Source organism: Megalops cyprinoides, chromosome 2 (genome assembly GCF_013368585.1).
Source record: "Megalops cyprinoides isolate fMegCyp1 chromosome 2, fMegCyp1.pri, whole genome shotgun sequence".
NCBI classification, from domain to species: Eukaryota; Metazoa; Chordata; class Actinopteri; order Elopiformes; family Megalopidae; genus Megalops; species Megalops cyprinoides.
This window is the reverse complement of record NC_050584.1, coordinates 55,202,545-55,218,403: the sequence shown is the minus strand read 5'-3', so window position 1 is coordinate 55,218,403 and position 15,859 is coordinate 55,202,545. Positions and strand designations below refer to the sequence as shown.

General features: G+C 43.4%; 1 protein-coding gene across 7 annotated transcripts in view; it reads right to left on the bottom strand.

Moving 5' to 3' along the window:
- Nucleotides 1–15,859, bottom strand: part of camsap2a (calmodulin regulated spectrin-associated protein family, member 2a) — a 44,333-nt gene that overhangs the window by 17,238 nt on the left and 11,236 nt on the right. For 5 of the 7 annotated variants that reach the window (XM_036520808.1, XM_036520813.1, XM_036520811.1 and 2 more), the window contains exons 3-5: nucleotides 6,264–6,425; nucleotides 5,248–5,331; nucleotides 301–333 (exon numbers count right to left, since the gene is read on the bottom strand). In XM_036520808.1, the coding sequence (XP_036376701.1) occupies nucleotides 301–333; nucleotides 5,248–5,331; nucleotides 6,264–6,425 (279 nt within the window). The remainder of the gene's footprint in view (nucleotides 1–300; nucleotides 334–5,247; nucleotides 5,332–6,263; nucleotides 6,426–15,859) is intronic. The other 2 variants (XM_036520812.1, XM_036520815.1) reach the window with 1 other exon arrangement.

Genomic DNA, 15,859 nt, shown 5'->3' with positions numbered 1-15,859 from the left:
CAGTTAAGCTGGCAGAAATGCATAATCATGAGTGAAATGCAACAAAAGGAAATTAAGTTTACTACCCAAATGTATGGGTCGAAACAAATAGGTCGACTTGCTTTAATAGAGAGTTGAATGGGCAGAATCCCTGACTGTGTGCGATACCCTCTTGTGGCTGTGCTGTTGCAGGCGCAGGGACTTGAGGATGGGATTGCTGACAGCGAGGTGGCATGCATCATGGGACAGACAAGTGTGGGATGAAGGGGAGGAGGAGGAGGAGGAGGGGTTGGTGGTGGTAAAGCTGTTTGGCAGACTTACAGGAACCAGTTTCCAATACCATTTGGTTGGAGACTTCAGCAGCCCAAAAAAAAGGACAAGCGGAAACAAACAAGGGACGACAAAGAGAGAGAGGAAGAACCGTCAACCCAGTCTGGAGCGGAGATGTTGTCAGCAATGAAAGAGGATCCAATTGAAGGAGCTACGATCCATCCCTCAGTAAAACTCTTGATATCCCACTCTAAGCACAGCTATACTCTTTAAACTTTAAATTTTTTTTTTTTTTAATTTCTTAAAAATTTTGTTTCCTAAAAAGTTGACACACACTAGCTGCACAAAGGTTCATCGTCCAACACATCGCACATTAACAAAAGAAATCCCTATTGACAAACCAAGCTGAGACCATTTACAGAAAGAACAAAATGGGAAACATTTCTCAGTCAAATAAATGGATTATTTATATTCAAGTTTGCGTTTCCTTATTCTGACTTGCAAACCAAGAGTGATGTTTTTACCATAATTCTCAAAGAGAGGCCTGTGATAACATCTCTGTATTTGTGAATTTCTCTGTATTTATTAAGTTCTGGGAAAAGAAGTTGTGAAAAGTGAAAAGTTTTGCCTTCTCAGACCAGAAAACAAACTACTATTCTGACTGATGTGGTATGAACCCACAGACCCCCTCTGACAGATGGGCTCTCCTGACATTCCTAACTGATTGAATTACCAAGGTCTTTCAATGCAGATTAATGTCCCCTAATTCTCACATGCAGGGCTATTACAAGTTAACTTGTTCCCAACACACAGGTAAGTTTTACATTTAAAAGAACGCTTCAGTTTGTTGTTGAGTGCCATGACCACAGCACAAGCAAAAAAATGTTTCAACTACTTGATGAACAGACTCTTAAATGAACACAGCTCACACTATATTTTCATTACATTATATGCAGTTAGCAGGTGCTGTTACCCAGAGTGATTTCTAGCACACATAACAAAAGCGCAGCCACCCAAGGTATAAGAGCAACGGTGCCAGACCTGGTCAACAACACTCTGAGAGCAGCGAGTGAATGCACAACATAATTCAAGCATCAACACAAGTTAACTTACGCTAAAACTAAGACAATCTAGAAACTGTGGGAAAAAAGCTGAACACACACAATGCCATGAGCACCACACAAACTCACATGGTGGATTAAACACACAATGAACTATTGAAACTATTGAAAAGAGGTGTTCACTGAAACACTGTCACGACACAGAGCCAGTGACTGACCCCAATCAGAAACATCACGAAAGTCTCATTTCTGGTGGTAAGAAAAGGACAAATGCTGTTGCCAGAAAAGAGTCCCAGCTGGTAAAAGCAACAGCACAGCTTAACCTCGGCAGACGCTAATGACGTGCAGACAGACACTGGCTGCAGAGCAACAATCCCGGCGGCGCGGTAAGCGCAGGCTTAGCGGACCCCAAAGCTGTTTTGGCTGGAGGACGCCCAGAGCGGACGGGTCATAGTCGCAGTCACATCCGGGTGTGTGTGTGTGTGTATGTGTAAAATCCCGAGGTGCTGGCTGGGTCTGACACAGGGAGGACACAGAGAGGCCAGCTCGGGGCATCTGAACCCCCTGTCACCCCCCCCCCCCCAGATGTGACTGGCTGAGTCATCCGCACTTCAATCTGTCTGTTTCTACTTCTCTGACAAATGATGTCCACTGAAATTATACACTTTCAACTCCTCACGGCACAGATTTGAAACTTAAAAGGATTAGTGTTTTTTTTGTTTTGCCCTGGAATAGACTTTGACTTGACATGACCATGAGTGAGTCATTTTAGGACAGGTTTTGAATAAAGCAGCTCCTGTCTGTGAGAGCCTACAGTTTAGCTATAGAGATTAAAATATCTCAGTAAATATAAACAGCATCAACATTCCCAGCTGATCCCATTCCCAACATTCCGAATCCCAATACTGTACAACATTCCAGTCCTAATACTGCAAAACATTCTGCTCACAATACTGCACAGCATTCAGATCGCAGTACAATACACCAACACTGTAGAGATAAGCAGCTCTGGTCCTGGAGTTCTCATTTTTGTTCCATCCAAAATTAAATTATGAAATTTGATCAATTTTTATGCTAATTTAGTGCAGGTGATTCAGATGCAGATTCTCAATGGAGAAACTGTCAGCTGCATAAATGTAGCATAATAATTGTTCAATTATGAATCTGGGTGGAATAAAACTAGAAACATCTCCAGCACACCAGGACCAGGGTTACCTATCCCTGCGGCCCCTGATTCTGCTGCACTGAATAAAGACTTCTGTATGTATGGATGGCAGTATGGTCTACAGCACAGGAGCATCCACAGACCTGGGTCCTTGGGATGGAGGGACATTTTTGGCTTGTGCCCCCGAGCTACGATGAATTGAGCTGCTAGCATTGTTCTGCTGTTTTGATGAAAATACCAGCCAAATGTCTGAATGAGTTTACTGCATTTCCGGCCATCACCACAGTCTACACCACTGCCCATAGAGCAGGCTCCTCCCCCTTGCGGGTTCAGCCCCGAGCGGCAGGCTGCAGTCGGGGGTGTTTTTGTTGTTGTGTGACGAGTCCACATTCCGGCCCTGTCGCTGGTGCTGTCCTTCTCTCCTGAGAGGGCCACTGCCGGACAACAGGCAGCATTCACACAGGCCACACTGCCTCTCCAGAGTGACGGGTCACATTAGCCTCAAGAGCCTGCATGAGCAGCGGGCTGGAAGGGAGACAGACACACACACACACACACACACACACACACACACACACACACACACACACACGTGCACCTGTACAAACGTATACACAGACTCACAGACACCCAGAAACATGCGTGCACCTGTACAAACTCACACTCTCACAGACACACAAAGACACACACACACACACACACACACACAGACAAACACAGACACACACCTTCCTCCTGCAGCCTGCCGTCTAAACAGGGCAACCTGTCACAAGAGCTTCACACTAACCCTCAGCGGGACTCTGGGATACCAGAAGATCGGAACAAGAGCCTCATCACTCCCTCAGCAGAGAGCCCGGGGCTCTGTCTCTGGCTGTGTTAGGACTATGAACTCTGCCCCCATGGTGCATCTGCCTGCTAGCAGAGGCCTGGTTTGCCCTGTGACACTCCATGGGAGGCACCTCTGTGCTTCATCAGTGCTATCCCCACAGTACTGATTCAGACTCACGCAGGAGCATGAAAATGACCCTGTGTCTGCACATGGCAGGTGTGCGGTGTCAGACAGGGGACGGCCGACGGGATCTGCCACTAAACCTTTCGCTTTGGCAGGCACGCCCGTCTAGATCAGCCGCTGTGTCAACAGGATCACATCAGAATGTATCTGGCATCACCGTCAGGACAAGGGAATGATTTCAGTGTGTCCTAAATTCATCCAGTGCACAACTAATGAACACCACAGGCCTCAATTCAAGTGCAGGCTGGACAGGAAATAATACACAGGTGATTTGTGAGTGTTCCTGAAGTATGAAATAAGGGATGCAGTGCAAGACTGAGGTACAAGGGACAGATTAAATCAATAAATTTGCCCCCTAACTGCAACACTGCACATGTAATGGCAGCAGGTCTTAACAGGTGCTCAGAACTCCCTCCAACCGAAGGATGGAGTAAAAATTAAACTTGGACACTTACTCATGACTGGGAAAAACAGCTGTTTTCCTTCCCAATCTGAACCTGGGATTACCTTCTGTTTTTGTGTTGGGCAAATTAGGGTGAACTTTGAATGTGACAGTAATAATACTAAGAGAGCAAACATACTAAGGGCTTGTAAACCCTAAATAGCATCTCATGCTCCCAGGTGGTGACTAGCCATTGTACCCTTGGGCAGGGTTTTTAACCTCTTTCAGCAAACATGCATCTGAAAAATGGACACCATTATAAATGTCAGCTAAACATTGTGAACTGCCCTCAACTGCTAAGCAAATAAAATTAAACATACTCAAAACAAGCGAGCCTGAACAAGTGGTTTTATATTGGTTCAGACCACTTGTTGTATTATGCACAAAGTCATAGCATTTTGTATTACTCTGTTACTGTATTACTATTTCAGCACTCATGTAACATAGTAACACTGAAAATACAGTGGCATAGCATACCTGAATAATCACAAGAATGTCCAGTATATGTTTCAGAAGCGACAATATGATACTTTTTAGTTCAGATCCAGACAGACCCAACAAGTTTTCCATTATTTCACATTTAATGCATTTGATTTAGTGCTGAGAAATGTGTCAGGTCTGGAGATAAAACTGGATTAATACCTTAGTACTGCCTAACAAAGACTAATGTAAAAGCACACTGCGTACAGCTGACTGCAGGTACAAGACATTCAGCCTTTCTTCTCCGTTTGAACATTGTGTGTTGGAGATAAGTACACTGAAGCTGTGCACTAATCTTCTATTAATATTCATGTTTGCAAGGTAAAGTTTGTCCTTTCTTCTTGTTATTCATTACAAATACAGCCATACAGATAAGAAATAATGCTTGTATTATCCTGGCTGGAAAAAATACTTTGTACTTCACATTTTACATGTGGCTACCAACAAAGAGTCTTGAAATAAAGCCCGCAGATATATGCAGTACATGCATTGCACATGCATTGCTTCGAAGCTAATAACTGATCTTTTTCAAAGGTGTGGGTGGTGATGGAGAGCGGCTACAGCTGTGGCAAAAATCTGTTCAATGTGATAAACATGATTTATGACTCGGTAAGAATGCTGTACTGATTACTGAGATGAATACATTTCTGAGGGTACTTTTGCACCACAGAGAGTATTCACTGCCAACTCGTAAAGCTTTTAAGATTAACACAAAATCAGTCAATGCTTAAAAGGGCCACCTCTGTAGAAACACTGCAATCACTGAATTCACATAGGCCACAGTTGATTCTATGCAGCAGGGGGCTACAGATATCACTGTTGAGAGAACACAACTCACCCGCGATCCCTCAGATGGCTCTGTGCACTGCGTCTCTCTCATCCTCTGCTCCTGGATGATAATGTCTTTCAAATATTCGTTGACCTTGTTAATGAAGGAGAAACAAAACAGTTTATTCATTACAATAACTCATTACTGCCAGCTGACAGCTGTTACTGCAACAGGGAAAATGTACTTTCAACCAACGACAGGTGAAGATGAAGTATATGAACTCAGTTCATGTTTCTTAACTATTACCATTTTTCTTTTAAAATGAATGTCCTCTAATGTCCTCAGGGGTGATTCCTTTTTGTTTCTGAGCACCAGAGGGATGTGTGCTCAGGTACTGCCTTGAGCAATAACCTTTACCTTATCATTTTACTTTTAAGCACAATGATAAGAACCCATTGAGCAATAACTATTTTTCCCCAGAATCACGACTGCCTGTTTTCTTAACCCTTGGACATGCTGACCTATTGACTTCATTCAAGAAACTCTGAGGAGATGTAAAACAGGAGAAAAAAAAAATCAATTGAGAAGTTGCTTCAAAAAGCTTCCATTCCCGCAAGGCCGCTTCCTTTACTTGAGAGAAACTGTGGTTGATATAAAACATTTGCTTGAGGGCTTTCATAACAAAGGCTCCCAACAGTTGGACAAGCTCAGAAGTGACTGTAAGGGGCGCATTTGCCTAGGAGTCCTTCTCAACAACTGCAGGGAGCAGCGAGCTGCGCTTCTCCCTGCTGGGGAGGGCAGGCAGCACACGCAAGTGTTCCCTGCGTAGGAATGTAAACAGCCTGGGACCTCTCTCACGAGGCGGAGCTCTGCTGACTGACTCACCATTGGTAAACACTTTCCAAAGCACAAGGACCAGCTGCAGTGTCACATTTCTGGAAGTGATGCCAGCTCGATTCCAGCCCGGGGGGGATCTCCCTTTCTGACCCGTAGGAATGCGCTCTAAGTCTGTTTTGTGTCCCCAGCATGAGGGACTGTGAAGTGACAATGTTTGGATTCAGCAGTTTTAGCCAAGGTGCCCAAACCTTGTTTATCCAGGTCGCCACGGCGTCCTCTGTGTCGTAGGGCACGTCGCCGTCGGGGTAGAAGGAGGAGTACTGCTGCACACAGGAAACCACCTTCTCCACGCTGACCATCTCCACCGTGTACGCCATCATCAAAGTGTCAATCATGGCCAGGTGGGCACTCTGAAACCAAGCCACAAACAAACAGTGTTCACACAGACTATACACACACCACAGACCATAGTAAACTTCCCTCCTACCAGCACAGTGGTGGCGCGGCTAGCGCTTCCCAGTGCTTCAGCTCTTGTGCTGCTCCAGTTTTTTGCCTGGCAGCATTCTCTCCCCAGTTGGGCAGCCTCCTGTGACAGTTGCTCTGGAAACAGTTGTGGCTCTTGCCTGTTACGCGACCCAATTAGCTCCAGCTTAGAACATTAGTGCCAGTGCTCCCTGAACCCCACTGACTGTGTCACAGAAATACAACTTCTGCATATTAGAACGGCAATATTAAAGAGTCAAACAAAATCTGAGTCATTAAGAGTAGAGTAAGAGTCAAATAAAATCAGACTCCGTAAAGCTTCTGTAGAAAGAAATAAACAACAACACACAGTGATGTTATGCAAACTGAACATCAGACTTAATCACTACAGTTTTGGACTTATGTGAACACAGTAGTACATCGAACCTGTGCCATTACAGTCTGAACTTCACAATAAATTTAATAAAAACATAATATGCAGGCTCATTTAAAAGCTCTATGTCAGGCCTCACAACACCTTTGGGGACGACTATGCTCTAAACTGAGTTAATGCATGCACAGTCTGAAGCAATCATGAACAGCAGTTAATTTAGCAGCTGAATCAGCATCCAGTGGGAGCGTCTCATTACCTGAGGTACAAGTGGGAAATAAGCAACGCTTCACCCAGAAGTTTGTGCATACTTATCTCACTTAAGTGCACTGTTGTTACCATAAGGCTTTCATGGAATCTTTAATGACCACAGTAAGTCAGGACCATGGTTGAACGTCTTATCGGCAAGAGGACTGTGGTTAAATTGTTACTTCTCAAAAATATTTCTTCTGAATTTTTGATGTTAAACAAATGTAAGTTCTTATTGTTACACATTCATATGACTTATACGTAAACACTTCGCCAGATCAAATTTCAGACTAAGGAACATATGGCTTCTTAATACTGTCCTCCCAATCTTTTAGAGAATAACCTGTCCCCACAAATATACAACAGTTTGCTCCCAGTCTACCTGATCATTGGTTTTGTGCATGATTCATCTAATAGTGAGATAATCTGATTTAAAATGAATAAATTATTGACAGGTGGTGTTATCTGACATCAGACATCATTAACAAAAAAGCTTGAAAAAAATTATGGGATATGTCCAAGTTTGGGTAGTTATGGGAAAAGCTAGAAACATTTCACTTCAGTAATCATTAGGCTCTGTCAAATGTGTTCGTTACAAAAAGCTGCTGTGTCACTGGTTAATAACTGATTTGATGATTGACCTTTCTTCTTAAGAACAACTATTAATGGAAAACAGGAATAAATGCATAATAAGAAATGAACACTTACTTAAATAAGCTGTGGCTATGCAAAATGACAACAGTTCTGCTTCATACCAGGGAATTCAGCAAAAGTGAACACCACAACAAGCACAGAATTTGAATTTCTATCCATTTTATGGGTCTTTTACCTTCATGCTGGCCAGCAGAGGGGGAGAAACCAGCTTCACAATGCATTCTGTGAACTGGAGGCAAACCGTAATGAGGAGTGACCGAATGGTGGATGAAATTATTTTCAAGTAATATTTTGAGATAATGTCTTAAATGTTTCAGGAAAGCTACCTGAACTTGATAGTGATGCTCTTATCGAAATCTGAACAAAAACAGGCTCTTTGTAAGAAGTGTACATAAGAAAGTAATGTCACATGCAGAAGTCAGAACAGGAATAAAAAAAAAAAATCTTCAGGGAAAGGGTACATTTCTCTGCTGTGAAACTAGTTCCTTGCTTTTCAAAATACATACTCGCTAAACTGTAAGGTAAATAACAAACATATCCACCATTTCCCACGCTAACAAATGTAATTCAGCCCTCATTTTTGAGAAGGAGGTATATAGCACAGGGAAAAGACTGATGAGCACCGTAAACAGTATCCCTCCGATCACAGAGAGAATCACGTCTCCATTGCTGCTGGCCACTGACATTTCCCCATGTTCTTTTCCAGCTCAGTGGCCTTCTGGTCCAATTTAGAATTATGTCACAGAACATACCATATATATACACATACACGCAGCTTAAAGCTGCTACGCCCACACTGCTGCAATCCTATTAGGACCAAACCCAATAAAGGCACTTAGACGTGACAGCAGAGCACACACAGCAGCACTCAAATGGGAAACAGAAGTGCTGGGCCCTGGAGGTGAGCCAGATAATGCAGGGCTATTTTCTGGTACTTTCCCAGAGTCCTTTGTACATGTGACCATATGTAATCATGGTCTGACGCTTTTTCTATGTTCCAGCGATGACAAGCAAGGCCACACAGAAAAACATACATTGTAGTGGGAAAATGCGCATAAAGTACGGTCCAGTTATAAACCGCTATAAATTCAGATCAATTTGATTGCACTGTGTGTTCTCTGTGTGATTTGTAAGGCCTTTAGTTCTAAACATTTCACAAAGCCTGAACGTACACTGCCCAGCATTTCTGTGTTTTTCCATGAGCTAATTGCATTAATCGGCATCACCCTTAAAATACGCCCTCTGCAAATGGACCATCCATAATTATTGAAGACAGAAAGTGAGTCAACACCACACAGCGGTACGTAATGCCACTTAAAGGCGAAAACACTCCTTGGCCTCCAGTTCTATGGCAAAGTTCACGACAACTGAACCATACACCAGGGCGCAACACAATAGACAATGACAACCCAGGTGAGAAATGAACACTTCAAGCGCTGTCAGAAGAGGGATGCCATGCTTCAAAATTCTCTCGCCTTATGAGGAAAACGATAACATGTGACTGCTCTTCCAAAAAAAAAAAAAAAAAAAAACATTTAACACTGTACTCTGAACAGCAACACTGCTGGCTATACTAAGCAGTGTGGCTGAGCCAGTGAATAATTAGACAGAGTTCCAACCTGCCAGCCCTGTATCCAAACACTCCCGAAGGGGGTGTTTATCCCTCAAGCAGCTAATAACACACCGTGGCCGCGCTTGACATCGCCTTTAATTCATTTAACCACATTAAGAGGCAACGGCACATTGCGCATTAATACAGGCTATCATTACTGATGCGTTCCGTTGCATCCTGAGAAACGAAGGCGGCAATCTAACAACAAATTTAAAGGCAAAGTCCGTCTCCTGAGGCCCCATGTTAGCACAATTTCCACGGTTTCCTGTGGATAGCAATTAAATGATATTGATTTCATTCTCTCCAATGCCAGCTGCAGCAGAAAGACAAGGTGGATAAATCAGTGTAGTGCCTGATGACTGTGACCAGTTACGCTAGGCACAGTTAATGGTGATCTAAAATATTAAAAAGGTCCTGTAAAGAGCACTCTCTTCAACAAAAAAGAATGGCATTATTATTTTGACCTTTACAATAAAAAATAAGCCATGTCAGACTGCCTTCCTGCATTTCAGCTTTTCTCCATTGAATCTAGGGGGTGTTTACAGATTGTCCCCTGCTGCAGGCTGATAAGGAAGGAGAGTACCCTTTAACAGGGCTGCTGAGGCACAGTGCTGACCCGGGGGGGGGGGGCTTACAATGAGAATGTGACTCTGCTGCTCTCTGGCTGCACCCTCGGGGGGCTGAGATAGCCAGTCAGATGGAGAGGGCAAGAAAGGCCGCAGGCGGGAGGCTCTGATTGGGTGCGGAGCCAGCAGTCCCTTTCACATGAGCTGTCCTTCCTGCCATCTGTAATGAGCCGATTCTCCTCAAGACGAGCTGTGACATTCTTGCATGCTCATCACAGGGAAGCAAATACAAAATTATATAACGGCAAAGCTTTTGCGTCAGTCTCCTTTGACAATACAGTTAATTAAACATATAATCACTCTATGGTAGAAAATACTTTGTGTCGTCTCCAGTTATTGCCTATCAAATCAGACATACGGATGGTGAACTCTAGGGTTACTGCAGTGTAGTCAATATTTAAAAAAGTATTTTAGGCTAGAGTGATGCACAATTCAGACATAATCATAAACCTACAATGAACTTTACCTCTGAATACCTGCAGAAATTCTGTCTATTAGTTTGACTGATTTAAAACTTATCTTGTGACATGGATGTCTTTGTTTTATAAGCCTGTTATGACTGATACTGCGGATATAAATGCAAGTCTGCATACCAATATGAGAGGAGCCCCTACAGCAACTTGAGCCCTAATGAGACATTGACTGACTTCAGAATAAATAACAGTGTCCTATTAATGCGAAAATCAAGCCAAGGAAAAACATATTTATTATGCAGAGTATGTCCCTCTGATGAAACAACGTCCACAACTTGACACTGAGCACTGGCTATTTTTGGCGAATCTGTCCCTACTAAAAGCTACTTTGTGATGAATTTATCATGCTAAAAGGCTTCCTGTTCAGTAAATCTCTGCAAATGGCTTTATTGGTCAATGTTCCAGTAGCTTTGCACCCTTGCTTGACAAAACTTGCTTGAGAAGTATAGACAGCAGAAGGCCATCAGCTGACCTTGTATCGGTAGGAAACTGCCAAAGTGTGCTATCATGCAAAGTGCTTTAACTCATCTACAATATTCACATGGATAGACTTCAGATATTGTAGACCAATGTATTTTAATGAAGTAACACTGAAGGACAATATTAATAATTGTATCCTCATCTCTGGTACACAGAAATGTTCTATCCAGTTTTATCCAGTTATTTCATTTTCTAAAAAAGAACATCATTGAACATGTATTGTCCTTTTACTATCTATTCTCACACAAACATGTAATTTTAGATAAGCCGGATTCCCCATTTCCATACCATAGATCTTTTCTGACCTTCCCTGAAAGCAACAGGCTACCAATCCATTGGTGCCATTAGCTGTGGCTGATTAACCTGGCGCCGAGTGTGGGAAAGCAGAGCATCACTCATAGAACCGTTCCCCTCCTCTCTGTACACTGAACAACACATCAGGCCTCTGAGCCTTGACCTGAAGGTCAAACACACACGTCCTTTCACCCTCTTCTGGTCTCGCACCACTGCTCACAGCTCCCATATTCTGCGTCACACTGACTTTGTCTGCACAGCTCAGAGCTGACGGCCCAAACGAACAGGCACATGTGTTAATGAGACGCTGCTGAACCTGTTCTGACCCTACATACTTTCAGTAATAGCTTTGAACCAGGTCAGGAGAGTATTCTGTACCTTAAGGTTGCAACAGAAAGGAAGAACTCCAGCAATTATCCTTACAGGGAAATGTCGCCCGAAGGTCATCTGCAGCTTCACAGGGAATCTTTCCAAACTTAGCAGTTTGGATTGTGTATGTATTGGATGGCATTCACACTGTGGAGATCTGGTCTAATTATACTCTAATAGTAATCACTGGACTCTCATCCAGCGGGGCCTCAGTGTTGTATGTGTAGACAAGAACTTCATTCCCTTTTCATGAGGGATTACTTTGCATTACTGTAATTGATAAATTATTTCAATCCATCACCCTAGCAACAAATCCAGCACTTTCTTATTGCCATGGACAGATAAACGTTACGTAACAATTAGTGACTCTGTGAATGGCAAAACAGAGAGGAGCATGTTAACTTTTTCAGGTGCACATGTGAACACTGGACTATGAATCCGATGCAGTTAATGTAAGCCAATGGATCTGGAATCAGTCAAAAGGTATCCAAATAATGAAAAGGGAACTGAATGCAATTTTTAGTCATTTGCATCGCAAAACTCAAACGACCCACCCTGTTGAAGGGAATATGCGAACAAAGAATTGAATAAAACAAGTGCCATCGAATGGCTGCAGCCCTCGTGAAAGGGGATGAGTGGGTGTGGCGTAGTGACACATGCAGAGTGGCCGGGTCTTCCCAGCTGTTGAGGTCTGTTACGGTGCTGTGACTGGCTGCCCTGGGGTGTAAAGACAGAGAATTATGGCCCTGTGTAAACATGCCTCTTTGTTTGCTCAGAGAGGAAGAGGCCTGGGCTGTGAGTGGCATTTCAACTATGCCATGACCCAGGATTGGCCTGCAGCTTGAGTGCCACTCCTTCCTGGACATGCTGCCAGCTACCTGAAATCCTATCACCTGAAACACGCACACTGACAACCTGAGACAAGACCGCAAATTCCTCCACAAACAAGATCCATCTAATAGCGTAAGGGGTCACGCCTAAACTACTAAGGTAAGACGGGAGAAATGTACATTTTATTTCCTGTTATGTAAAATGTATTTCCTTTTACATATAAATACAGATACGCATTCATACATGCATGCATGTATGTAGACAGACACACTCAAAAAATATTCTACATGGCAATTTATTCATTCTATGCAACCTACTGGTACACATACTGTTGGTGTGGCCGATGAAGGCGGCAGAAATGGCGTTGCCTGTGTGTATTCAGCACTTCAGAAATCTTCACTGAAAACATGGCAGATCCCCCTCTTGCCTGTGCAGGAGGTAACCATAGCAACGGAGTGGCTGCGCAGTGGGAGTGTGTGTGTGTGTGTGTGTGTGTGTGTGTGTGTGTGGGGCGGGGGGGGGGCTTGCAGCTCTCACTGGCAGGCCAGGAAGGAAAGCTACTTCTTCACTGCCTCACTCACACAGAGCAGACAAACAACAGGGCAACCAGGAGTGTTCACCTCCTTCTCACTCTCCAAAGCCACACCTCCACACAGTCCCTGGCCTTTCCACATTAGGCATTTGAGACATTCAAATGTCTACCCAAGCTGCCATTTCCTCATGGCACATAGTGAAAGATCTTATTTGTATGAGCGTAACAAACACTGTAACCATCACTATCATTCATTCTGAGGATACTGACTGAAGATATTATTCTCCCAACTCACAATGTGCACCCAACTGCAGCTCCAACCATAAACTCTCATCTATCTCATATTACAATGGGGTATCAAAAATGTGAAATTTACATTTCTTCCACCATTGATTTATAGATTGCAAGACCAGAATGATCCTTAAAAATCACAAGACCTACATTTTCAGCATTATATAAGTGAGGAAAGGTAAGGCCATTTATTAAAAGACATTCTCCATTTACACTGCAAGAATGCTGGAATGCGCCTATGAGCCTGCTCCTGGTGAGCACAGTGAAGAGGTAGGTCAATGTTTATGCTTCAGTATTCAGGGCTACAGTGTGAATTATACATTACGTTGTGTCTCATACAATAACCTTTCTGCTCAGGAAGCCCCAGAGACAGGAAGCATACAGTACAAAGACTTACGTATTTATAGTAAAGACAGATGTGCCTCCATCTTCCTGGATTTTATGGGATAATCCAAATGTTATTAAACCGACTGTATATATACTAGACTGCTAAAACCTGTTATTAAATTACCATTATAGTGGCAGATACAATTACAATTTTACTCTTTTTTAACATTATTTATTTAACTATGTGGAATTGCAGCTTGCAAAATGTTGGTAATTGAATTATAGGAATGACAAGCTGTTAGTTGTCAAAATGAATCTTCAGCAGGCATGATGTACCTATAAAATTGGCAATAATTTGGTTATTATGGACCAAGCTTGTTCAAAGAGATATTAATAATGGTTTATTGTAATATACTCTAGTTTGACAGCACTCGATGGTGCATTTTTCGCAATCCTGCAAATTTGTTTTTACATGGCAGTTCTATACGGTTTTAATACTATACCCTAGTGTCACTGTATTGAACCAGCAACAGCAGAAACACCTTATATGGTTGTATTTTTATAATGAGACTGGGAAAAGGCAGCAGTGTCGCCATGGTGATAACGGTGACAGGTTAAGGGAGAAAGCCCTACTTCTACTTCTCTGCTCAGAACGGAGGACGCGGAAGAAAAAAAAAATGACCCATTTCCAACTTGATTAAATATTAAAGGCTAAACGATTTTCAGAAAAACTGGCTTCTCACTCCTTACAGGCCCCATCAAATACATTCTAATGATTACCACCACATTCTCAATATGCTCTTTATTTTAATGTACAGAGCAGCTCTCTATCAAGACCAAGCAACAGACATGAACATGGTATACTTTAACGAGCTGCGGCTCAACCTCCCCGAAGAGACGCAATTCAAAGCCTCTCTTGATGCACCACCACCCTGCTTTAGCTATGCTGCGGGGTGTGTTTCAGAGGGACCTAAAAGACCTAAAAGGATTTGCTGCACTTGACTCCAAGCACTGTCAAACACTACATCTCCTCTAGAGCCTGGACCTGTTTATATATACACACACACACACACCAGAGCTCAGGAGTCAGACCCTACCCCAGCTGAATGCAAACCCGCCTGCAAAAGTGCCTTTTCAACCCAGCCAAATCAAACAATTCAGCCAGTACATTACCTTACCTTATGCACCACTTTGCTATCCACTACTCCAGATCCTGTAATGCACAGGCAAACTGTATAATGTATACAAGCACAAATCACAGGCAGTTATTCTGTGGTCCTTCAGGCTGTCTCGGAGAAGAAAGGAGCTTCACTAGGAGATAAAAACATCAAATGAATGAGGTGCAGTCTGGTTTAACTCGCACCTTTCAACAGACTTTCCGCCACAACTCAGCTACACAAGGACAAGAGATGGCATTATCAGTTCCTTCAGCATTTCCATACTGACAGCTTTCCTTTTTAAGGCAAAATGATCTGGACCGTTTTGACTTGAGCAGCTGGGAAGGGAAAAGTGTTCACTACACCACTACACACTCCAGGCCAAAGTGCACCGACACGGAGTGGAAAACCACCTGAATCATTCAGCAATGTCTCAGGCCTCTTCCTGACACACATCACCAGCTCCGTCCTGATCCAGAATCACCCCAGTGATATCTGTTTCTCCCCTTCACCTGACAACACGTGACCCTAATGCTGCTTTCAGACACCTCAATGTTACACCCAGCGGTTACTTTGTCCTCTGTGTTTCCTCACTGGTTGCCGCTGCTTCACTTATGCATTCGCTGCGGAACCGATGCCCTTCCATTATAATTACAATTACACTGGACTAGAAATGTGCCTTCTGCATTCTGCTCCAAACACACCCTGAATTTTAATCAGTTGCCTTTCACTACTTATAAGGGTGGAGCATGGCTGCAGCCTGAAGATGAAGAAGAGAGAGGGAGAGAGAGGCAGAGAGAGGGAGAGAGAGAGAGAGAGAGGCAGAGAGAGAGAGAGAGAGAGAGAGAGAGACAGACAGAGAGAGAGAGAGAGAGAGAGACAGAGAGAGAGAGAGAGAGAGAGAGAGAGAGAGAGAGAGAGAGAGAGGAGAGAGGGAAAGAAAGAGAGGTGCTGAGATTTACTGTTCCACTCTGCAGCATGTTTCCTTGCTCAGAGGGGTAGAGAGGTACGCCATTTGTCAGCGCTACCGCTTACTGTACAGGGTGTGTGCCGACAGGCTCAGGGCCAACCCTCTGCCCCTCTACACAGACACACC